This window comes from Petromyzon marinus, chromosome 45 (genome assembly GCF_048934315.1).
Source record: "Petromyzon marinus isolate PM22_M1 ecotype Great Lakes invasive population chromosome 45, UKy_Petmar_22M1.pri1.0, whole genome shotgun sequence".
NCBI classification, from domain to species: domain Eukaryota; kingdom Metazoa; phylum Chordata; class Hyperoartia; order Petromyzontiformes; family Petromyzontidae; genus Petromyzon; species Petromyzon marinus.
Window position 1 is genome coordinate 10,348,512 of NC_133711.1, and position 26,627 is coordinate 10,375,138.

At 54.5% G+C, this 26,627-nt stretch overlaps 1 protein-coding gene across 3 annotated transcripts; it reads right to left on the reverse strand.

Moving 5' to 3' along the window:
- Positions 1-6,603: 6,603 nt before the first annotated feature.
- On the reverse strand, positions 6,604-24,387 carry LOC116952094 (melanocortin receptor 4-like). Of its 3 annotated transcripts, none has more exons than XM_032971132.2 (4): positions 23,768-24,377; positions 21,290-21,445; positions 12,838-13,143; positions 6,604-12,481 (listed from the first exon to the last, which is right to left on the reverse strand). In XM_032971132.2, exon 4 carries the CDS (start codon positions 12,118-12,120, stop codon positions 11,086-11,088), a length of 1,035 nt encoding a protein of 344 aa, XP_032827023.1. In that variant the 5' UTR covers positions 12,121-12,481; positions 12,838-13,143; positions 21,290-21,445; positions 23,768-24,377; the 3' UTR covers positions 6,604-11,085. The 3 variants fall into 3 exon arrangements, with proteins under 3 accessions (XP_032827023.1, XP_032827024.1, XP_075930205.1); XM_076074090.1 differs by having other exon boundaries at positions 12,131-12,481; positions 23,768-24,387; XM_032971133.2 differs by lacking the exon at positions 21,290-21,445.
- Between the last annotated feature and the right edge of the window lie 2,240 nt (positions 24,388-26,627).

Here is a 26,627-nt window from a genome sequence, read left to right on the forward strand (position 1 = left end):
CACTAAGTCAACTAAAACTAGAAGTGGCAAATCTTGACCCGGACATTTTTTGCCTAACAGAAACATTTATCACTCCTGCCGTCAATGACTTGCAGATTACGATTGAAAACTACAACCTTTTTCGGCTTGACCGAGGATCTAAAGGAGGTGGAATTGCCATCTATGTTCGTAAATCTATTGCATGTTCACCAGCTCACTCCTTGTTTAAAAAATGTTGCTTTGAAGGTCTGGCTCTCAGAATAACTCTCCCAAATAATCAACAGATATTGGTAGTGTGCTGCTATAGACCGCCTTGTGGGAAGGATGTTGAAGCTGCATCTGCATTGAGAGAGCTTTTTGGGGGCCTCCCTAAAGGTGAAATAATTTTAGTGGGTGATCTAAATTGGAATTGGCTAAACCCGCCGGCCGTGGTCACAAATTTTACAGATTAATTTAACATGTTTCAATTAATAAATGTCCCCACAAGACCCAACCTAAAAAATCCGGGACAGTCAACTTTGCTTGACGTTCTATTGACAAATGCCCCTCACAATTTCGCACTGACTGGTGTTCTGGGTAATAACCTTAGTGATCACTCCTTCATTTTTGGTGTGAGATCATCAGCCAGACCCAAAGCCCCCCCTAAAATTGTTGAGAAACACTTTGAGGCACTTCAGCACTCGGATATTGATAAGGTCTGTGATATCCCCAACCTGACTACGGCTTGGGAGACTTTCAGGTACACGTTTCTCCAAATTCTTAACAAACATGCTCCGTTGGTTAGATTTAAAACTAAAGTCAACCGCCCACCATGGTATGATCCTTTGATTACAAAGCTCATGAAAACTAGGGACAAGGCTTGGGCATGTGCTCAGAAAAGTAATTTGGTAAATGACTGGCTAGAATACATGATTTTAAGGAATGGATGTGTAAAAAAAAGTACGGCATGCAAAAAATGCCTACTTTTCCTCCACTCTCCTGGAATCACATGGAAATGCCAGGATTTTTTGGAAAACAATCAAATCTATCGAAAAGGCATCCAAAACAGAAAATCTGCCCGTTGAGCTTAACCGAAATGGGGAATATTTTTCAGATCCCAAAAAAATAGTTGACAATTTTAACCTTCATTTTTCTGAAGCTGGTAATCTTTTTTATAATGTATTGGGAGTCACCACTGCTCCTGCAAATTCCTACACCCCTGTCCAAACATTAAACGAATTTAGTTTCTAACCAATCCACGAAAGTAATGTTCTGAAACAACTGTCCTACCTCAAAGGGTCCTCCTCTACCGGAGCAGATAGTTTTCCCGTCTTTGCTCTACTAACTGTTGGTCACCTAATATACAAACCTATAGCCCATATTTTCAACCTGTCCATCAAAGAAGCATCAGTTCCTCTAGAATGGAAACATTCCTATGTCCGTCTACTTCACAAAGGGGGCCCTAAAGATGATCCCAATAACTACAGACCTATCTCAATTTTGTCCGCATTGATGAAAATTTTTGAAAAATTATTGAACTACCAAATTAGCAGTTTCCTGTCCACCAACAATCTACTACATCTAAAACAATCTGGGTTCTGGAAAAAATACAGCACCACATCTGCTGCATTAGACTCTTTGAATCAAATTTACAATAGCCTTGATAATAAGCAGTACTGTGCCTGTCTTTTTCTTGACATGTCCAAAGCTTTTGATACAGTAGACCACAACACCCTGCTTAGTAAACTAAGTTGCCTCGGTTTTTCCGAGAACACAGTACAATGGTTAAAAAATTACCTCTTTTCTCGCACCCAAACTGTATTCACAGATGGTTGGAGGTCAAACAGTGTTAAAATAACAAAAGGGGTTCCACAGGGTTCCATCCTCGGCCCCCTCTTGTTCTCTCTTTATGTCAATGACTTGGGCACTGACCTGGATCATTTCAGGGTAAATCTTTTTGCAGATGACACGATACTGATTACTGCTGGCCGCTCTCCGGATGACGTGATTGCTAAGCTCCAGGGTGATTTCAACAAACTACAACATCAGCTAGTTTCTCTTAAACTAGTCCTGAATACCTCCAAAACCAAAGTGCTATGCTTCTCACCGGGACTAAAGCAGGAAGTTATTTTTCCCCAATTACATTCCTTGAATAATTATCAAATAGAGCAAGTCAAGATCTATAAGTATCTTGGGGTCATCCTGGATTCTAAACTTAGTTTTGAAGATCACATTGATTATATTGGTAAAAAGACAAAAATAAAAATTGGTTTTCTGCATCAACACAAGCACTGCTTCCCCCCAATGTTCCGTTTGGAATTGATAAAAGCTACCATACTGCCTCTACTTGACTACTGTGACATCGTGTATAAATCAGCCCCAAGTACTGTACTGAAGAAGCTTGATTCCATCTATCACTCGGCCTTAAGATTTGCATTGAACTGCCCATATAGGACTCACCACTGTGATCTCTACATTGGGTCAAACTTAACATCTCTTAATGTTCGACGGCTTGTGCACCAGAACTTATTTATTCACGATGTACTTACAAAAAATTCCGCAGACTACCTACTGGATCTCCTCTCTGTTTCAAATAACAAATTTGACCTCAGGTCTTCGCTCATTTACCAGCTTCACATTCCCTATTGCCGTACAAAAACTGGAGGAAGGGCCTTTGCTATTGATGCCCCCAGGGTCTGGAATGCTATTGCCAATAAACTGCAACTTGAATCACTACCTATGAGATATTCACTCAAAACTGCTCTAGAGGAGTTGTACACCCCTAGCTGCCACTGCTATTCAGTGTCCTAAAATATGGCTCTAGTTTTTGGTGTTATAATTTATTTATGTAGTTTATTGTAAAAAATTCGGTCACAGTCCCTATGATCACTGTTACATTGCATTTATGGCTTTTATTTTGGTGATTTCGAAAACGTTTTTTTTTGTTTTGGCCATGTTTTTGTTTATTGTAGTACGGAGTTAGACTGATGGCCTTAATCTTAGTTGTCTTGTGGTTGTTGTTGTTATTTGACTTGCATCCCACTGGGATTTTTGCACACAGCGTTGGTTTACGGTGCTATTTCAGGAATATTTTGATGTTTTTTTTCCTGGATTTTTCTGTTTGCACAGTCACACATAGTCACTTTAAGATGTTTTCTTGTTCATGTTTTTGTTTGTTGCGGTTGCACCCGATTCAAGAGCCGAATGGCTCACAGGGCTATACCAAATAAATGAACTATGAACACCGGTGACGATAATCTGAAGCGGACCTGGGCCTCCCCTAGGTCGACTCAGCCACAAATCAGTACCTGGTGCGGTGTGTAAACATCGCTACTGGAGAGACAAAGGCGGTCAGGCGTGGTAGTGGCCACTCACCCCCTTGTGTACCACTCCGGCCTTGGGTGCAGTGTTTGTAGGGTGTGCTCTGGGTGCGGTGTTTGTGGGGTGTGCTCTTGGTGCAGTGTTTGTGGGGTGTGCTCTGGGTGTGGTGTTTGTGGGGTGTGCTCTGGGTGTGGTGTTTGTGGGGTGTGCTCTGGGTGTGGTGTTTGTGGGGTGTGCTCTGGGTGTGGTGTTTGTGGGGTGTGCTCTGCGTGCGGTGTTTGTGGGGTGTGCTCTGGGTGTGGTGTTTGTGGGGTGTGCTCTGGGTGTGGTGTTTGTGGGGTGTGCTGTGTGTGGTGTTTGTGGGGTGTGCTCTGGGTGCGGTGTTTGTGGGGTGTGCTCTGGGTTTGGTGTTTGTGGGGTGTGCTGTGTGTGGTGTTGTGGGGTGTGCTCTGGGTGCGGTGTTTGTGGGGTGTGCTCTGGGTGTGGTGTTTGTGGGGTGTGCTCTGGGTGTGGTGTTTGTGGGGTGTGCTCTGGGTGTGGTGTTTGTGGGGTGTGCTCTGGGTGTGGTGTTTGTGGGGTGTGCTCTGGGTGTGGTGTTTGTGGGGTGTGCTCTGCGTGCGGTGTTTGTGGGGTGTGCTCTGGGTGTGGTGTTTGTGGGGTGTGCTCTGGGTGTGGTGTTTGTGGGGTGTGCTGTGTGTGGTGTTGTGGGGTGTGCTCTGGGTGCGGTGTTTGTGGGGTGTGCTCTGGGTGTGGTGTTTGTGGGGTGTGCTCTGGGTGTGGTGTTTGTGGGGTGTGCTCTGGGTGTGGTGTTTGTGGGGTGTGCTCTGGGTGTGGTGTTTGTGGGGTGTGCTCTGGGTGTGGTGTTTGTGGGGTGTGCTCTGGGTGTGGTGTTTGTGGGGTGTGCTCTGGGTGCGGTGTTTGTGGGGTGTGCTCTGCGTGCGGTGTTTGTGGGGTGTGCTCTGGGTGTGGTGTTTGTGGGGTGTGCTCTGGGTGTGGTGTTTGTGGGGTGTGCTGTGTGTGGTGTTTGTGGGGTGTGCTCTGGGTGCGGTGTTTGTGGGGTGTGCTCTGGGTGTGGTGTTTGTGGGGTGTGCTGTGTGTGGTGTTGTGGGGTGTGCTCTGGGTGCGGTGTTTGTGGGGTGTGCTCTGTGTGTGGTGTTTGTGGGGTGTGCTCTGGGTGTGGTGTTTGTGGGGTGTGCTCTGGGTGTGGTGTTTGTGGGGTGTGCTCTGGGTGTGGTGTTTGTGGGGTGTGCTCTGGGTGTGGTGTTTGTGGGGTGTGCTCTGCGTGCGGTGTTTGTGGGGTGTGCTCTGGGTGTGGTGTTTGTGGGGTGTGCTCTGGGTGTGGTGTTTGTGGGGTGTGCTGTGTGTGGTGTTTGTGGGGTGTGCTCTGGGTGCGGTGTTTGTGGGGTGTGCTCTGGGTGTGGTGTTTGTGGGGTGTGCTGTGTGTGGTGTTGTGGGGTGTGCTCTGGGTGCGGTGTTTGTGGGGTGTGCTCTGGGTGTGGTGTTTGTGGGGTGTGCTCTGGGTGTGGTGTTTGTGGGGTGTGCTCTGGGTGTGGTGTTTGTGGGGTGTGCTCTGGGTGTGGTGTTTGTGGGGTGTGCTCTGGGTGTGGTGTTTGTGGGCTGCCGGTATTCGCGTGTGGCTGTGTTGATGCGTTGGATAGAGCTTGTGGTGGTTACGTGGTGTAGCTGTCGTGGATATATATAGGGGTGTGTTTAACACGTAGTAGGCTGTCGCGAACAATATTATCCATAAGAGGTGTTTTAGGTTAGATCGCGTAAATATATAAATGTGTCGTGACACCCGCCACCACCCGACACAACCAATTACAAGGTTTATCACGTAAACAAAACATGCGAAATCGTTACTAGTTCAGTTGGAGAGTAAACCCACAACATTTACAATTCGGGTACTGTGACGTCTCGCCGGTAATTAGAACCGGCATCATCAGGCGGCAGCCAGAGATGTGGGGAAATCCTCCTCCTGTTTCGCTCTTAAATCGATGGGTGAAAGTGACGCGGTCGCTCGTGAGCCAATGGAGCTGAATGGATGTGCAGATGACAGGTACCAGCGGTGTCAAGCTTGGCCTCTGTGTACGTATGTTGAACTTCTTTCACACCGCACGCAGCCAACCGTGCCCATCGAAGGCGCGGGTAACAACAAGCTGAGCAGAACGCTTTGCAATCGTCGTTTCAGCTCACGCGCCCGGTGAGCCTGAAGGGCGATTCTTCCACGACCACCTCGAGCCATCAGATACGCGACGTCTCTCGCTCGGAAAATGCGCCGCTCGTCTCGTCAGGGACAGGCGGAAAACCCCGCCACGTGGCCCCAACCCGAACGCACGCGGACGAATGGCATCGGCTTCGCGTTAACAGCGGTGCAGGAAGGGTCCTGTGGAGGGAGCCCCCCCCCCCCCCCCCCCGCGAGACGTGGCACAGTCCATGTACAGCACTTTGTTGTCAATCCACTCGCTGGTAGATGATGGCTTCCACACCCCCCCTTCCGCTGTGCTGGTCACAGGGAGGGGAAGGGGGGGGGGTGACCATACTTGACCACGCTGGTCAGCGCCGGTTTGATTCAGTGGGTGGGAGGCCAGAACCGCTTCGGGTATCATTCACCATCGATGTGACCCAACTCTGAACAGGATTAGAACTCGGGTCACAGCGGGCTTCAACAACATCAACAACAACCGCCATTCGCCACTAAAGTGGCGGTGACGTCACCACGACGCTTGTGCCAGGCTAGGTGCACTTTAAGGCCACGTGACGTGTCGAACGCCCGCTGGCAGCGGGTCACGGATTCGACTGACTGAGCTAACTTGGCCGAGGTTCACAGCATACACACACGGGGGGTGGGGGGGGGCTAAGCGATCCCGAGGAACGCGCCTTGTTTACCGGACGGGACACTCGGCGTGGCTTCAGTTCACCCCCAGGGTTGGGGGGGGGGCGATGGTGGTGGGGGCTGGGGGGGGGAGAGACTTCTCTCGCGTTATCGGCCAGCAACGCCCCCACCCCCCCTCCTGCACCGGCACCGCGTGTGATGCAGCATTGGGAACGGCTCCCTCCAGCCCCGCACCACTCGCCAGAGGCCCACTCGTCGCGTATCGCAAAGCTCAGCTCGACAGGGATCCGATGTTGCTGCTGTTGCTGCTGTTGTTGTTGTCCGTACTTCTATGCTTTCACGTCAAGGCTACCATCATCTCTCACCAACCCCACACCACCGGTCACCGCGCACCAAACTCTCCCTCCACGTCACCTCGCTCCACGCACCAAATCTCGACACGATATAAGAATTCTGATTAAAATAATAATAATAGAATGTTCGTACAATTGTACACCGTTATTTTTTTGTTTATTGCACTTTAAACATTTTCTTTAGAAAACAATTCTTTACATTTCCGTGACTAAAGAGATACATTCTCGAGCGCAGCATCACTTGGCTCATGTTGGCTGACTTTGTAAAATTTAACGGCAGAAACTAATGAATCGTCGGTACCTTGCCCGGACTCCAAAGATACATTTGGTTAAATAAAGTAAACAATGTTCATATTTTACTGGCTTTTGTGAGTAGTAATGCTCTCTGCTGATGATGATGACACTTGAGAGTGTGGAGAGGAGAGAGGATCCTAGTGTCTCTCTCCTTGTTTGTTCTCCCTACAGATCACACCCAGGCCTACAGATCACACCCAGGCCTACAGATCACACCCAGGCCTACAGATGAGACCCAGGGCTACAGATGAGAGCCAGGTCTACAGATCACACCCAGGTCTACAGATCAGACCCAGGTCTACAGATCAGACCCAGGTCTACAGATCACACCCAGGTCTACAGATGAGACCCAGGTCTCCAGATCACACCCAGGTCTACAGATCAGACCCAGGTCTACAGATCAGACCCAGGTCTACAGATGAGACCCAGGTCTACAGATGGGACCCAGGTCTACAGATCAGACCCAGGTCTATTGATGAGACCCTGGTCTACAGATGAGACCCAGGTCTACAGATGAGACCCATGTCTACAGATCACACCCAGGTCTACAGATGAGACCAGGTCTCTAGATCAGATCCAGGTCTACAGATCAGACCCAGGTCTACAGATGAGACCCATGTCTACAGATCACACCCAGGTCTACAGATGAGACCAGGTCTCTAGATCAGATCCAGGTCTACAGATCAGACACACGTCTGGACTTGGGAAACCTTCTCTCTGCATTGTTGTTTCTTGGGGCTTGACCCCACACTTCTCCATCCCCTGTCCTCCTTGCTGACATCTCCACACACAGCGTGTCTACGACATGCCGCTTAACCTGTGCTCATAAAAGACACCTCGTTATTTCCATGAAATGCTTCTTACGTTTCCACAAGATGAAGGTGAAGTTTGAACGGCCCCCGAAATCAGGGAGGCTCACGGGGCACGACTCCCACGAGCCACGACTCCGACTCGTAGCCCAGTGGTGCCGTGCCGGTGGTCGTCATCGCAGTGCGGCACGAGGCTGGCCTACCGCGTGGTGACGCGGATGACGTCACAGGCAGCGTGGTTTTACCCGCCGTAGTAACATTTATTAATTTTGGGAGTGTGATTGATAACAATATAATATATAAATATAAATAAAAACATTGAGGGGTCCCCACCCCTACTCGGACTGCAACCTGTCTCGGTCAAATTCGGGCAGCCCCTAAAAATAATTTAAATATATACATAGGCCAATCCGTTTCAAAGGCAATCCATATATTATCAGAGCATATTTGTTTACATCTTTGCCACAAGTATGTGTGGTTAATGCAGACCTGATATCTTGCTTGGCATTTGAACATCTTAACACCTCCTGTTTCATTGCCAGAAAGGGTAAAGACTATTCTTATATTTTTCATCAATTTTATACTGGCAAAGAAAGGTCCCGTAGATATTATTGAAGCAATTAAAATTCACACTCCCGAAGCTTTGATCCGGACAGCCTGCAGGAGCTGGCTTCCGTCTGTGTTTGGGTGGCGGCAGGAGTTGGATTGTACGGAGATGACGTCACCAGTGATGAGATGTGGTCACCGGTGATGAGATGTGGTCACCGGTGATGAAATGTGGTCACCGGTGATGAGATGTGGTCACCGGTGATGAAATGTGGTCACCGGTGATGAGATGTGGTCACCGGTGCTGGCTTAGAAATCTGTCCCGGTTTGGTCAAGTGAGAGAGTGTGGCGACCCTAGGTCACCCCCCCCCTCCCCTCCAATGCCTCCCACTCCAAACCTCCCCGTTAGCTTTCACATTCTATGTCGAGGGACACGCTGCGATCGCGTCACGTGCGCACCTCCGATTAGCACGGTTGGCTACGTACGGTGCGAAAGAAGGTCAGCGTCCATGCATACATCGTGTCTGGTGTCTTACTCCTCGCTAACGCACACAAACGCACGCGCTTCACAAACGCACGCGCTTCACAAACGCACGCGCTTTATAAACGCACGCGCTTCACAAACGCACGCGCTTCACAGACGCACGCGCTTCACAAACGCACGCACGCCCGCGCGCCGTTCAGGAACGACGACAACCGACGAACGCTCAGGCCACAGGAAAGTGACAACAGCGCGGTACAACAGCGCGGTACAACAGCCCGTCGCTACGCGCCGCCGGAACGACTCCACGAAAACACGCGACCGGGGAGAGAGGCTCTCTGTAAACTTGCCCCGGGGGGAGGGGGGCGGGTGTAACGTGGCCAATATCGTAGCCTTGTGAGGTTGGGGGGGGGGGGGTGGCAGAAAACCCAAGCGGGACCCCCGCAACGTGAAGCGGCGTTCACCAAGCGCGTCGCGACGCGGCCACGGCGCCGACCTGATGTCAGCCTCCATTCCGCTGAGCCTGCTCCCCACTTCTCGTCGCTTCGTCGTCCTCGCTCGCTGTTCACGCTCTTGGAATTGTGTCGTTTTTATTTCCGGCGACTCGGGGTCGGACGCTTCCTCAAATGAGCCTCATCCGGCGTCTCCTTGAGCTCTCGCCTGGTTAAATAAAACTCACCTCAACCTATCGGTTCGAAAACGAAGGAGTTGCGCGCTGCATGCGCCTGATGGTTGGTAAACACGTCCCGTGAGATGTAGAGGCCGCAAATGTTACATTTTACTTGGGGCTGCCTGTATCACGTGAAACACAACGTGTACTCACAAACACGCCCGTAATGTGTCTATAATTAAATTAGCGCAGGCTGGGACACGCGAGTACAAAGATCCCCCCTATAGCCTGAACAGAGTGTTGGAGCAAGTGCTGTTAGCGAGCGCCTATAAAGGCCTTTACGGCAAACGAGGGGGTGGGTGGCCAACACCACGCCCGACCGCCTTTGTCTCCCTAGTGGCGATGTTTACACATAGCACCGGGTACTCATTTGAGGCTGAGTCGACCTAGGGGAGGCACTGGACCGCCTCTTTGTTGGCCGTGAATCGAACCCGGGTCGCCAGGTTCGTAGCGCAGCGTGCTAACTTCTACTCTACCACTCCCACACACACTCATCTCTATCTTTGAACTGGAGCTCTCTAAATCATGTTGGACCCACACGCACGCAGTCGATACTCATCTCTGCCTTAGCTCGAATCGGCACTCTGTGTCACGTGGGACATGTTCAGCAATCATCAGGCACGTGCGGCGTGCAACCGCTTGTATGTGAATAGAAACGTTGGCGAATGTGTATAGCTGGGTCCTGTGACCCTTAGAGACCCCCGTCTCCCGGGGTCACCGCGAGGGGCCTGCTGGGCTAGTTGGTCAGGGTCAGCTGCAGAGATAACGCGAGCATTGTGCGGGGCTAGTTGGGTTGTCAGCACGAGCGGATGGTTGGCTCGAGATGCGTTCGTGCCAGTGACTGACTGCCTAGCGTGGTAATGGTGAGAGGTAGGGCTAGTATGATATATTTGGCTTGTTAGTGAGGGCTCGAGATGTCTTGGGGGCTGGTGGTCGTCTGGCTGGTTAGTCGGGGGGGGGGGGGGAGCTCATTGTTACCCTGCTCTTCTGACTCCGCCGCCAAACCACTCGCCCCTCCTCGGCGCTGGAACCACATTCGCTCTTCTGGTCGTGTCCCTCCTCCCGCTAGCGCGCGGACAGCCCCGAGGTGGTGCCGGGCGAAGACGCCGGCGGCGAGCCGCGGGCTGCACCCGCTGCCACCGCCGACTCGGAACTCTCCGGCGACAGGCGCGGATCCACACGACGACATTCATCAATACCCTCCCCCCCATCCTCACCCCCTCCTCCAGCCTCCCACCGCCTACTTGAAGGCGTCTCTATCACCACAATGACCAAGCGACAACACACACACACGCGCGTGTGTACACGGTGCGAGCGGGGCTGCCTGCGTGGGGAGCCTGACCCAGACGCGCTGCCTCACGCAGGGGAACGCTCCCTCCCTGCCGTGGACCCCGGCAGAGCGGCCCTCTCCTCGTGCCCCGCGGGGTCACCGCTCGGGCCAGCGGAGTGTCCCTCCAGCCAGCCTCGCGCGGGTTCCAGGGCCTGCCAGGTCCGGCCCTCGATCCGGCCAGGGCCGTGTGTGGGAGGCGTCGCCGCAGCCGCCGTGGGAGTCCCCAACAACCCTCGCACTCCTCTCTCGCTCTCTCTCTCGCAGGCAGCCGAGACGCCGATCGATTGATCGGCGAAATAAATTAACTCGCAGGCAGAATCTGCGCGACGAGTCGCAGGACCCGGGTTTGTGATACTCGCACGCAGAGTGTTAGACCGGGGTGGTGGGGGTGGTGGGTCGCAGCGATCCTCCCCCCCCCCCCCACCCGCGCCCCTCGCCCTCGTCGCACGCCGCTGGCTCCGCCACTCGAGCGGGACTCGAGCGGGCCTCAGTACTTCCACGTGGCCGGCAGGGCGCAGTAGAGCGAGCCGCTGTAGCAGCAGACAATCTCCTTGAAGGTGTGGCGCATCTCGTGCGAGCGGAAGGCGTAGATGATGGGGTCGATGACGGAGCTGAGCATGATGAGCACCAGGTAGAGGTTGAAGTGCGACATGTAGCACACGCAGTAGGGGCTGCGCGGGCACGACACGATGAGGATGAGGTGCAGGAAGAAGGGCGCCCAGCACACGATGAACACCCCCAGCAGGATGGTGAGCGTGATGGCGCCACGCATGCTCGTCTTGTGCTGGATGATGCCGCTGGCGGGAAGGGCGGCGATGCGCTTGGCGTGCAGCCGCGCCAGCATGAACATGTGCACGTAGAGGGACGCCATGAGCACCAGCATGGTGAAGAACATGGCGATGAGGCAGATGATGACGGCCGTGCTGTCCGAGTAGACGATGAAGATGACGCCGCAGAGCGTGCACGTGCCCCAGATGGCGCCGATGATGGAGGCGGCGCGACGCACCGTCATGATGTTGTGGTAGCGCAGCGCGTAGAAGATGGTCACGTAGCGGTCGACCGCGATGGCGAGCAGGCTGCACATGGAGGCCACCACCGAGGTGCAGATCATCGAGTCCATGATGTTGTCCATCTGCTTGAGCGTGTCCTCCTGCATGGCCAGCGAGCCGTTCTGCAGCAGCGCCATGATGATGGTCTCCCACGCGTTGGACACGCTCACGAGCATGTCGGCCACCGCGAGGCTGCAGATGAAGTAGTACATGGGCGAGTGCAGGTTCTTGTTCTTGAGGATGGCCGTGATGACCAGGATGTTCTCCAGCAGGCTGATGACGCCCAGGATGAGGAACACCTCGACGGGGATGAGCACCTGCTCGCACGGCCGCCCGTGGCCTCCGCCCGTCGCGTTGCCGTGGCCCGAGTGATTGCCGTGGCCCGCGTGGTGGTTGGCGCCCTGGTGGTGGTTGTTGACGACGCCGCCGACTCCGCCCGCCGCCGAGAAGGTCATGGCGCGAGGGTAGCTCATGGCCGGCCGCCGGAGCCGCGGCGGCGGCGGCGGCTGCGGCGCTAGCGGCGCCGCAGCCGGGGAGACGCGGAGGGGGGGGTCCTGCCGGGCCGGACGGGCATCGTCGCTGGCTCACGACTCACCCCGCCGCACGCGGACGGACGCCGCTGCGGTGGCCACCGATCTCTTCGACACGAACGCCTTGCGACGATGATCTCGCGGACAGCGGTGCGGTGGGCAGCAATCCCGTCGACCCCGGCCTTCTGCCAAGGGCTCGGAGCATCGGACGCGGAGTTGGGAGCTCGCGGGGGGTCCTCAAAGGGACCGGCTCGGGGGTCCCGGTCGCCCCATTGAGGGGCCGTCCATAAATGACGTCACGCACCTAGGGAGGGGGGGGGGAGTCAGACACTTGTGACGATGTGTAACGAACGGGGGGGGGGAGTTTGAGAAATGTGACGTCACATCAAAATGCGCAACTTTAAATAAATATAGAATTGTTTTAACAACACTTCTACAACATCAGAGTGCATCAAAATGGAAATATGGTTTTGGGGGGGGGGGCAGAGCTTTGTGACGTCATATTTGACGGGGGGGGTCTGACTTTTTGTGACGCCGTGTGACGAAGGGGGTGGTAAAAAATCGCCCAAAATCGTGTGACGTCATTTATGGACGGCCCCTGATCCGCGATGACCGGGGGATTACGACGACGTTGTTGCTGCTGCTGTGCACTGAATGTACCGCGTGGTGCCGATGGAGAATGACGGCGAAGTTGATGTGGAGGGCACGTGACGGAAGGGATCGACCATGGACGCACAGCGGGCCTGAGCCTGCTGCTCGCGACGGGGCGGCCACGCGCACGCCGGGCAGGGAGAGGCTGCCAGACGCCTCCCACGTGCAAGCGAGCAGGAGGAGGCGATGGCGAGCGAGCGCGGAGCCTCGGTCCGGACACAGCGGACGTCCAGGTGGCAGGGCCTGGAGCGCGGAGCGAGCGGCGGAGGGAGGAGACGGAGCCGCGAGGACGGGGACGAGAGGCGACGCGTGGCCCTGCGGGAAACAAGAGGCGAGGAGAGCGCGTTCCAGACGCTCGCGACACCGAGCGCGGACGGAACGGAGAGACGGCAGATCCTGGAGTCTGCCGTCGCGGTCCGCAGGGATGGGGCTTCGAGAGCGGGAGCCGGAGTAGTTCACCCGCACGCGACTCTCCACAGAGTGTGGGGGGCTACAGCAACGCCTCTCTGTCCGCGACGGTTGCGCTCTTGAAAACGCTCGCGAAATTCAGAAACATTTTCAAAAACGGGGTTACGTTCCTGGTACGAGGTGAACATGGGGGGGTGGGGGCGGGGGGGTTGAGGGATGGGATGTTAAACTTAACATTGACTAGAATAAATGAATGGTCAAAAACAAAACGTGTGTTTTTTTATGTCTCTTGATGATGACGACGATGGAAGTGGTTGGTGGTGGTGGTGGTGTTGGTGGTGGTGGTGGTGTTGGTGGTTGGTGGTGGTGGTGTTGGTGGTGGTGGTGGTTGGTGGTGGTGGTGGTGAGGAATTGAGGATGATGACTCCTCGGTAGATGCAGGCGTTTGCTAACGACGCCGCACAGGGTTTGTTTTCACTTGCACCACTCTGGGGAGTGACAGTCGCAGCACTTTCCCCGATCGCAATCTCGCCCTTCTCCTTGACGTACCTTAACACACGCGGCTCTCGCCGCGGTCGTGGCGAACGCTTTCAACTTTCCACTCCAACCCATCGCCACTCTCTTGTGCCTTTTGTTCAGCAGACGCACACACTCTCCTCTCTCGTTGGACACGATTAAGGCCAATTAACAATGAAGTACTGCAGAGAGTAAAACTGCACAAATCGCGAGTTCAGAGCGGCATTGCTGGGAGACTGAGGTCTGAGCGGGCAGCCGAGGGAGCGTGCCTCATCTCCGCGGACCGTTTTAAAAACGTAACGACGCTCCGCGTGCACCTCCCCTGTGCCGGTGGTCTGGCGCTACGCACGCGCGCGAATACCGGAGTCCGCGAATTGGGAATTGGTAAACATTTAGTAGAACTTGCGTTGGCTGCGAAACTCGCGAATCAAGAACTCGCGCTCGGCGAGGCTTTACCGCTTTGACCGGACGATCTTTTGCCTTTTTGTTCCCTCGGGGTCCGTCGCGACTGGCGATGATGCTGCTGTAACCATCCGGATCGCTCGCTACGGCAGCGTGTAACGCCTCGTGTTCTGGCATGGCTCCGCTGGGAGAGGATATCAGACCCCTGAGATATCCCTTCAAGTGGCCGCTGTGGCCGCACAGCGTGTGGCGGCAGTGCCGGATGAAGCTAGTACGGTGCCTGTAGCATTTGTTATAAAGGGGCCCTAAAAAAAACCCCACAAAAATATTAAAACACGTAAATGTTTTACTTGCAAAGTAAAATAATTGTATTAATTCATTTGCTATACAGCCAGATAATACGACAAATCGCTAACCTTAAACACCCAGTCGTTAGTAAAAGTTGAAGGCGGTATAGTACTATAGTAATAGAGCAAGTGCAGCATCACTGAACCGGAATTGGTAGCTTGGAAACATCTAGCGCGTGGTCCTTGAAGTGCGAGGCCCGTAGCACATGTGTAGCTACTACACACGTGTGGCTACTACACACGTGTGGCTACTACACACGTGTGTGGCTACTACACACGTGTGTGGCTACTACACACGTGTGTAGCTACTACACATATGTAATAGCTACACACGTGCTACTGGGATAGTCCGGCACTGTGTGGCGACACTCTCCCACGGGATGGCGATGTTCCTTGCGTGGCAGCCGAACCTGATACTTGATCCAAATAAATGAAGCGTAGAACCAGACGGAAACGTGATGGGTGGTGCTTTTTTTGTACAGCCAGAACCATCAACTCACGACACTCCCTGGATGTGTGTTGAACTTTTTGTAGCACCCAGGAAATCGACGGCGCCGGCTCAACGTCTCGGGGTGGCAGTTCACGTTGGGGCTACCGGTGGGCAGGCATCCCGTCGTGGTGCCCGATCGGGGACCGAGCACACGAAGGAGAGGGAGGCCCCTACTAGTCCCACAAACACCCTCCCGCAGGCGCACCGGGCATTGAACGTGAAGGAGCACAGGGGTCCGGGGAGGAGAGGGGAGGAAGAGGGGAGGAGAGGGGAGGAGAGGGGATGAGTGGGGAGGATCAGGGAGGAGAAGAGGTGAGTGTGGAGGAGAGGGGATGAGATTCTGTGCGGCTGGGACTCTGCCCACGCAAACATCTCGTGCTGCATTCTGCGCACGTTCCACCGCACCCCACCCCCGCACCGCTCCCCTCCACCACCCCACGGAGCCTGGCTCACAGCTTCTACGAACAATCGTCAAGGACCCCCAGAGAGCACGGATCTGGAAACGTGACGCGGCGCCGCCGACCACCTAATTGGCGAGCTCTTGATAAGGGTTGGAGCGGTGGCACAGTGGTTGGCACACTGTGCTATTAACCAGGAAACATCAGTTCGATTCATGATCACGGCCAACATCGGATATCTGAATCGGTGCCGGACTCAAAACTTCCCTGACCGGCCTGGTGAAGTATGGCCAAACAACCCCCACTACTGACACAGCATGTGGAGGCCTTCATACAGCAGCGGATTGACAATGGGCTGAACTGCCCCCCAGTTTCTTTCGTGAGATTTTGGCTCCGTTTGGGAGGAAATCAAAGGACCCCAGACAGAACCGATCCCCCATACAGAGGGGGGGGGTGACACCCATCGGTCCGCACAGACGGGTTCACGAAGCCGCTCGCTGCACTGCCGTCACCTGGCCACGTGACAGCCCGGCAGTCTTGGTTTGTCGTCGGCGCTGCTCTAAACGCGTTCGGCAAAAACTATTCCCGCATTCGGCACCGATTGAGTAAACCCCTTACCAACACGCGTGGTCGGAGCCGTCCCCTAGGTCACGTCGAATCGGAGCGACCGCCCGGGGGCGGGGGGGGGGCACACCCTGGTATAGAGGGCCCTGTGCGCGTTCTAGGAAGCGCGTCGGCGGCAGAACCGGGGGGCTACTGGGGGCAGCTGCTGGGGCTAAATCGAATTCGCGCATAATTTCAAATAATAATGATTGCCGCTCTGGGTTTTCGTATCCCAATTGTTTTTTGTGGACAGAACTCACTCCGATCGATTCTCTCTCGGCCAGGCCCCCCCCCACCACCCCAATAGCGACGCAACTCTACAGCAGCATTTAACGTGCACTCCGTCATATTTGCGAGAGTCATCGTGACCCCGTGGTTCAGGCGGACCGACGCAAAGACGTACACACGGACAGACTGTCAATCAGACCGACAAGACGGGCAGAGGGATGGAGGGACAAACCGATGGACAGATAGAGGATCGGATGAACGGAGCTGATGCATTAACACGCTCGATCTGAGTTTGGAGAGAGTTTCAACGTCGCTGCTGATCGTGGCTGTCGATCTTCAGTGCCAGCGCGTGGGCGCGCGGGGCGCTGGAATGGACCGCACGGGGTGCGTGGGGTCACGCCATCACGACCCCACTCCTCGGCACCGTTCATAAAGCAGCCCCCCACCCCCCCCCCCTTGCTGTCTTCCCACCAGCTGAGTGAACGATGGTCTCCGTTTCGTGCAGCGGAACGGAGATGGTGGTGGCGGCGGGACGGAGTCACAGATCGACGGCTCACACACACACCACAAAGATCCCCCGTATAGCCTTTACAGACTGTAGGGGCAAGTGCTGTTAGCGAGCACCTATGAAGGCCGGAACGGTACACGAGGGGGTCGGTGGCCAGCACCACGCCCGGCCGCCTTCGTCTCCCCAGTGGTGATGTTTACACACCGCACCAGGTACTCATTTGAGGCTGAGTCGACCTAGGGGAGGCCCAGTAGCGATTCAGATAATCGTCACTGGTGTTGGCCGTGAGCGGGAATCGAACCAGGGTCGCCGCTACACTACCGCTCACCACAACACACACAACCCACGTTCACACACACACCACGCTCACACACACACACACCACGCTCACACACACACACCACGCTCACACACACCACGCTCACACACATTCACCACGCTCACCGCTCACACACACACACACACCACGCTTACCGCTCACACACATACACCACACTCACAGACACACACCACGCTCACACACACACCACGCTCACAGACACACACCACCCTCACACACACCACAACACACACACCACGCTCACCGCTCACACACCACACACACACCACGCTCACACACCACACACCACACTCACACACCACACACACACCACACTCATACACACACCACGCTCACACACACACCACGCTCACACACACACCACGCTCACACACACCACGCTCACACACACACACCACGCTCACACACACACCACGCTCACACACACACACCACGCTCACACACACCACGCTCACACACACACACCACGCTCATACACACCACGCACACACACACACACCACGCTCACACACACACCACGCTCACACACACCACGCACACACACACACACACCACGCTCACACACACACACCACGCTCACACACACACCACACTCACACACACACCACGCTCACACACACACCACGCTCACACACACACCACGCTCACACACCCCACACTCACACACACACACCACGCTCACACACCCCACACTCACACACACACACCACGCTCACACACACACCACGCTCACACACACACCACGCTCACACACACACACCACGCTCACACACACCACGCTCACACACACACACACACACCACGCTCACACACACACACCACGCACACACACACACCACGCTCACACACACACCACGCTCACACACACAGACCACGCTCACACACACACACCACGCTCACACACACACCACGCTCACACACACACACCACGCTCACACACACGACGCTCACACACACACCACGCTCACACACACACCACGCTCACACACACACCACGCTCACACACACCACGCTCACACACACAGACCACGCTCACACACACACACACCACGCTCACACACACCACGCTCACACACACACACCACGCTCACACACACACACACCACGCTCACACACACCACGCTCACACACACACACCACGCTCACACACACACACACACACCACGTTCACACACACACCACGTTCACACACACACACACCACGTTCACACACACACCACGCTCACACACACACCACACACACCCACCACAACACACACACACCACGTTTTCACCCCTTTGGTTTGTGGCCAAGGAAGTCGCCTTTCTACCCCTCGAGAGCCCTTCCCTGCCGAGTCGCTTCACCGGGACACCTCGCTCACGGCATTCAGCTCCACCCACCCACGTCTTGGTGCCGGTTCGTCGACGGCCGGTTCGTCCCGCACTACCGCCGCCCCCCCCCCCCAACGCGGTTTAAGAAGGCGACGCGGGGTCCTCGCGGTGAGCCGGCGGGGGCCGCGGCGAGAAGGCGACGATCGTCTGGCGCCCAGAATCAAACTCGAGAAGGCGACGATCGTCTGGCGCCCAGAATCAAACTCGAGAAGGCGACGATCGTCTGGCGCCCAGAATCAAACTCGAGAAGGCGACGATCGTCTGGCGCCCAGAATCAAACTCGTTCTGGGAGAGAGAAAGCGAAAAAAAAAACCCAAAAACAAACCCCTGAACCGGGAAGGGTCGAGGACGAGATGCGGCGCGGCCCCCTCCACCCCCACCCCCTACCGGTCGCCACCCACGGACGCGCGCGTCCATCGATGCGTGCGCGGGACCCGCGTCCCAGGGTCGGCACCCCGTGAGCGCGTGGCTCGGGGCGGACGAGACGCGAGACGCGTTGGGACGAATCGGCGGGCTTGGGCGGTGCACGGCGCGACGAAAGGATGACGGCCGCCGGGGCGAGACCTTGGCCAAACGTCGCCGGCAGGACCCTCACTGAAGGTGCCCTGAGACTCATTTGACCCTTCACTGGGAAAATGGAGAACTGTCATTTTACTCGGAGCGCAAAAGCCTCGATTGCAATCACCTCGGAAGGCTAAACAGGCACTTGAGCTCGCTTACATCAACCTAAAAACTGAACTATTTTACGTTACCAGGTAAAGTCCACTGAGCTATCGACTCTTTATCAGAGGCGACCTGGCCACACGTGATGATGGTAGCTCATCAAAGTGGCTGATATCGTCGTCAGACGTGGGAATTTCTCGCAGCAGCAAAATCATCTAAAGACATGCTCATTCTAAATGTGGACGGGAGAATATTCCACGCGATCACCACAGGGAGAGACACAGAGAACGTCAGGGTCAGGGACCGGACCTACGACCTCCTGCGTACAAGGCGAGGGAGATACCATCTCACCAAGGCTTGCCGGGTGCTGTAGGTGCGGGGTGTCAGTGCTGAGTTCTGTCCCGCTCGTCCACGGCAGCGCGGTGCTGGGTGTTATCTGATTCCTTCCTCACACACGAAGCCAAACTCTCAATCACGATTGGGACTCCATGGCCAAAGCATCCCCATGGATCAGGAGCCCTCTGAGTACAAATCTCGCGACTCGTCAAGATTCCTCAAAATACCCGCGCGAAGCTTTGAGCGTTACCATCTCACCAAGACAAATTATAATCTGGGGATGCTGCTGCGTTGGCCGTGCTGCACAGCAGCAACATCAACACGTCCATCGGTGACACCGTGTGGCCTTCACGTGAACATATATAATAGGCGACGTTTCGGGCAATTACCCTTCTTCCTAGCACACAAATGAAGGGCCGTTGCCCGAAACGTCGCCCATTATATACAAGGTGCTTCAAAAAAATGTGAACACTTCGGAGAATTTGCAACAACACCACGTGACATGTGCTGCCTCCTCTGGGCTCTGGAGACCGCCTGGAGAAGATTCCAGGCCACGTGACAACGATGGCGAACACGTGGGGGGGGAGACTCTTTGAAGTTATTAACAAGACAATTGTTATCACTTTACAGCGTAGTATTACCCGTTCGTTTTTCCATCAAAAACGACAGTCCCATCTAAGTGTAAACATTCTTTGAAGCACTCTGTATTTATCCACACAGCGTTATTGACGAATGTGTTGAGTATGTTGTTAATGATCCCTAAATTATCTCGCTCCCTCCCTCCCCCAGGAGGCCGTACATCCAAATGTATAGCAGAAGGAACCCTCCGAGGCTTTCGTGTGGAAAATCACTGCCATTGTTATCGGATCGATCCTCACCGCTGGCTATTGTGACGACTTAATTCGTGTTCTCTGTATTCCGGTATCGACCTGTGGACTTGCACACACTCAGACACCCTCGCATCTCCATTCAGGCAGCCTGAACAGGAGAAGAAACGCTCCATTCAATAAACCGCGACGGAGCCATCGCCGTGGAGAGCGCGAGGAACGCACGGAGTGGAAGATGGTGCGCAGGTGAAAGACATCACAGTGACTCGAGACAATCGGCGTGGCTGGGGTGGCACGTGTCCACGCGGCACGTGTCCACGCGGCACGTGTCCACGCGGCTATGAGAGGGACGGTGACTACAGGCGGTCGAGACTCGTGACGAAGTGACAGGAGAGAGAGAAAGCGCGTGTCTGAGAGGACGTCCACCACCAGAGATGTAGCGATGAAATCAGCCCCCTTCTCTGCCCTCGCCCCTCCACTCCTTCCCATCCTTTCCATATCCTTCGGTGATCCCTAGGCATCCCTCTATGGCTGTCACCCATTCTTCAATCCTTGTAACGCCCCTATGCACGACACCATTCCATTCTGGCATCGTGTCGCAGGCTACGTGGAGCGCCTCGGGTGAAAGCGCTCGATGTAAACCGAGCTCTAGATGAGATTACAACATCGCAGCACCGAGACAGGAGATGGGCCACGGATTGAGGAAGCCTTCATCCAGCAGTGGATTGACCATGGCCGTTGCTGCTGGTGGTGAGCAGGATCGGTGTTGTCGCGAGTATTGCTCACGCAAAACTCGACCATGTATCGGTGTTGTGGGGAACGGTGGGGCAGCGGTTAGCGCGTCGCTATGAACTCGGTGATCCGAGTTCGATTCCCGCTCACGGCCACTAACGCCGGTGACGATTTTCTAAACCGGTCCTGTGCCTCCCCGAGGTCGACTCAGCCTCAAATGAGTACCTGGTGCGGTGTGTAATCATCACCACTGGGGAGACAAAGGCGGCCGCGCGTGGTGTTGGCCACCTACCCACTCGCGTGCCGTACGCTAACAGCACTTGCCCCAACAGTCTGCGAGGGCTACCCGGGGAAGGTCTTTGCTGCTCACGCCAACACTGGCGATGCTGACGAGGGGGTGGCGTTGGCACGACCGCCTCTCGCCACAGCGCGACTTGGACTGCTCGACCTGTACCGAGTCGGGGGAGAGGGCAATCAGAGTAGACACCGTGGTGGTGGTGGTGGTGATGATGGTGGTGATGGTGGTGGTGATGGTGGTGATGGTGTTGATGGTGGTGATGGTGGTGATGGTGGTGGTGGTGATGGTGGTGATGGTGGTGATGGTGTTGATGGTGTTGGTGGTGGTGATGATGGTGATGGTGGTGATGGTGGTGATGGTGTTGATGGTGTTGGTGGTGGTGATGGTGGTGATGGTGGTGATGGTGTTGGTGGTGGTGGTGATGGTGTTGATGGTGTTGATGGTGTTGGTGGTGGTGATGGTGGTGATGGTGGTGATGGTGTTGATGGTGTTGGTGGTGGTGATGGTGGTGATGGTGGTGATGGTGGTGATGGTGTTGATGGTGGTGATGGTGGTGATGGTGTTGATGGTGGTGATGGTGGTGATGGTGTTGACGCTTCATATCGCTGCCTCCCTGGTGTTAGTGAGATTTGGGGGTGTTGACGGGGGGGGGGGGGGGTTGATCTGTTGGTCGTCTGGGATTTCTCTGCGTTGAAAACCGGGGACATGCGGCGCGAGTGATGGGGGAAGTTGTTTTTATTAATGAATTGAGAACGGTGGTGTTGGTGATGGTGATAGTGATGATAGTGATAGTAGTGGTAATTGTAATAATAGTGGCGGTGATGATGACAGTGGTGATAACGATGCTTATGATGGCAGTGGTTATTGTGACGATAGCGATGGTGGTGATGGTGAAATTGGTGGTGGCAATTATCGTGAAGAAGAGGATGGTGGTAGTGATGATGATGACGGTGAGTATGATGATGGAAGTGGTAACTGTGACGATAGCGATGGTGGTGGTAGTGGTGATAGTGGTGGTAATGATCATGATGGTCGTGGCAATTACAGTGAGGGAAAAAAGCATTTGATCACCTGCTGATTTTGTACGTTTGCCCTACTGACAAAGAAATGATCAGTCTATAATGTTAATGGTAGGTTTATTTAAACAGTGAGAGACAGAATAACAACAACAAAAATCCAGAAAAACGCATCTCAAAAATGTTATGAATTGATTTGCATTTTAATGAGGGAAATAAGTATTTGACCCCTCTGCAAAACATGACTTCGTACTTGGTGGCAAAACCCTTGTTGGCAATCACAGAGGTCAGACGTTTCTTGTAGTTGGCCACCAGGTTTGCACACATCTCAGGAGGGATTTGTCCCACTCCTCTTTGCAGATCTTCTCCAAGTCATTAAGGTTTCGAGGCTGACGTTTGGCAACTCGAACCTTCAGCTCCCTCCACAGATTTTCTATGGGATTAAGGTCTGGAGACTGGCTAGGCCACTCCAGGACCTTAATGTGCTTCTTCTTGAGTCACTCCTTTGTTGCCTTGGCCGTGTGTTTTGGGTCATTGTCATGCTGGAATACCCATCCACGACCCATTTTCAATACCCTGGTTGAGGGAAGGAGGTTCTCACCCAAGATTTGACGGTACATGGCCCCGTCCATCGTCCCTTTGATGCGGTGAAGTTGTCCTGTCCCCTTAGCATAAAAACACCCCCAAAGCATAATGTTTCCACCTCTATGTTTGACGGTGGGGATGGTGTTCTTGGGGTCATAGGCAGCATTCCTCCTCCTCCAAACACGGCGAGTTGAGTTGATGCCAAAAAGCTCCATTTTGGTCTCATCTGACCACAACACTTTCACCCAGTTGTCCTCTAAATCATTCAGATGTTCATTGGCAAACTTCAGGCGGGCATGTATATGTGCTTTCTTGAGCAGGGGGACCTTGCGGACGCTGCAGGATTTCAGTCCTTCACGGCGTAGTGTGTTACCAATTGTTTTCTTGGTGACTATGGTTCCAGCTGCCTGGAGATCATTGACAAGATTCTCCCGTGTAGTTCTGGGCTGATTCCTCACCGTTTTCATGATCATTGCAACTCCACGAGGTGAGATCTTGCATGGAGTCCCAGGCCGTGGGAGATTGACAGTTATTTTGTGTTTCTTCCGTTTGCGAATAATCGCACCAACTGTTGTTACCTTTCTAGATTTAAAGCTTTCGTGACTGCTAGGATCCATACATTTTTGACATGCATTTTTCTGGATTTTCTTGTTGTTATTCTGTCTCTCACTGTTCAAATAAACCTACCATTAAAATTATAGACTGATCATTTCTTTGTCAGTGGGCAAACGTACAAAATCAGCAGAGGATCAAATACTTTTTTCCCCTCACTGTATGACGATAGTGATGGTGATGATAGTGGTGATGGTTGTGGTGGTGATGATGATAGTGGTGATAGTGGTAATTGGTGATGAGCTGCAAGAGTCCTCACCTGTGAGGTCGCTCGCTGTCAATGCCTCCCAACACAAATCCCGTTCTTCTACGGACGCACCTCGCCCACTCTCTCTCACTCCCCCCGTGCTCCCCAGTCCGTGTGTGTGGCTCCAGCCTCCTCCTCGGCCGCTTCTCCTCCTCGTGCTCCCCCTCCTCGCTTGCTCCCGGGTCCACGAACGAACCCTTCGCGTGCTCCCCCCGCACTCGCGAGCGCTAAAATGGCGTGGACCTCCGTGTGCGACGCGGCTCTCTGAATCACAAGCAGCTCGCTCTTGGGTCGACGACACCACGGAGGGGGGGGGGGGGTCCCTCCCCTCTCGCCCCCCCTCCCCCTCTCTCACTCCGCCTCCGCTACCCCCCCCCCTCTCTCGCTCTCGGTTGATGAATGCGGCTGCCGCGCCGCGGGCTGCAGCTATTTTGAGACGCGGCTCCGCTGAGCGCTGAGGTGGAGGATGACGACGGTGGTGGTGGTGGTGACGACGGTGCTGGTGACGAGCGCGGAGCCCTCGAGGAGATTGGCGAGGCAGCGTGAGGGATGGTGGAGGTGGTGGTGGCGGTGGCACGCAGCAAGTCATCAGACCGGCTCGCTCAGCCCCCCCTCCCCAGCCATCCTTCTACCACCAACACCAAAGACACTCCCCCCCCCCCTCTGTACAGCCCCCCACCACCTGATTCACCGTCCCCCAGCCCTCCCCCGCTCCGACCCTAGATGTGGTCACAGTTCCCCAATCCTCCCGAACAATTCCCACCCCCCCCTTCACCACTCCAAGTCACCCATTCCCAGCCGCACCCCGAAGCCCCCCCCCCCCCCCCCCCCTTACTGTCTGCTAACCCACCACCCGCTCACCACCTGCACCCTCACCCCATAGCCCCCCACCCACCTCTTCCCCAAACCCCCCACTCCACTCTCCCGTAGACCCCCAACTCTCCTCCTCTAGCCACCCACCCATCCAAAGCCCAGAACGTCCCCCCCCCAATCCCGTTAGCACCCCTAGCCCCCACCCTCAGCTCACTCCCCCCCTAGCCCCCACCTCCACTCCCCCCCTAGCCCCCACCTCCACTCCCCCTAGCCCCCACCCTCAGCTCACTGCCCCCCTAGCCCCCACCTCCACTCCCCCCTCGACCCCCACCTCCACTCCCCCCCCTAGCCCTCACCTCCACTCCCCCCTCGACCCCCACCTCCACTCCCCCCTAGCCCTCACCTCCACTCCCCCCTAGCCCCCACCTCCACTCCTCCCCTAGCCCCCACCTCCACTCCCCCCCCTAGCCCCCACCTCCACTCCCCCCCTAGCCCCCACCTCCACTCCCCCTAGCCCCCCCGACCAACTCCCTCCCCGAGTCTCAGGAACGCGACTTCACAAACTTGCGTCAAGCGACGCGCGTGACCCCTGGGGCGGGGGGATGGGACAAGGGGAGGGGGTGAGTCGGGCGCACCACGGTGTGTACACACACACAGTACACAGTGTGTATACACACAGTACACAGTGTGTACACACACAGTACACAGTGTATATGCACACAGTACACAGTGTGTACACACACAGTACATAGTGTGTATACACACAGTACACAGTGCACACACACACAGTACACAGTGTGTACACACAGTACACAGTGTATATACACACGGTACACAGTGTGTACACACAAGTGTATACACACAGTACACACACAGTGTGTATATACACACGGTACACAGTGTGTACACACACAGTACACAGTGTGTACACATATAGTACAGTGTACACACACAGTACACAGTGTGTACACACACAGTACACAGTGTATACATACACAGTACACACACTGTGTATATACACACGGTACACAGTGTGTACACACACAGTACACAGTGTATATGCACACAGTACACAGTGTGTACACACACAGTACACAGTGTATACACACGGTACACAGTGTGTATACACACGGTACACAGTGTGTACACATACAGTACACAGTGTGTATACACACGGTACACAGTGTGTATACACACAGTACACAGTGTGTACACACACAGTACACAGTGTATACACACAGTACACAGTGTATATGCACACGGTACACAGTGTGTATACACACGGTACACAGTGTGTACACATACAGTACACAGTGTGTACACACACAGTACACAGTGTGTACACATATAGTACACAGTGTGTACACACACAGTACACAGTGTATACACACGGTACACAGTGTGTATACACACAGTACACAGTGTGTACACACACACAGTACACAGTGTGTACACACACAGTACACAGTGTATATGCACACAGTACACAGTGTGTACACACACAGTACACAGTGTGTACACATACAGTACACAGTGTGTACACATATAGTACACAGTGTGCACACACACAGTACACAGTGTGTACACACACAGTACACAGTGTATACACACAGTACACACACAGTGTGTATATACACACGGTACACAGTGTGTACACACACACAGTACACAGTGTGTACACATATAGTACACAGTGTGTACACACACAGTACACAGTGTGTACACACACAGTACACAGTGTATATAGACGGTACACAGTGTGTACACACAGTACACAGTGCGTACACACACAGTACACAGTGTGTGTACACACACAGTACACAGTGTGTGTACACACACAGTACACAGTGTATACACACAGTACACAGTGTACACACACACAGTACACAGTGTGTACACACAGTACACACTGTGTACCCACACACAGTATTACACATAGGGGCGGAGCGGTGGCGGAGCGGTCAGCGCAACGCCCCTAAGTACTGAGTTAGTTAGATCACGCTCACGGCTAACATCAGGGGCGAAAGATACAGTGAGGGAAAAAAAGTATTTGATCCTC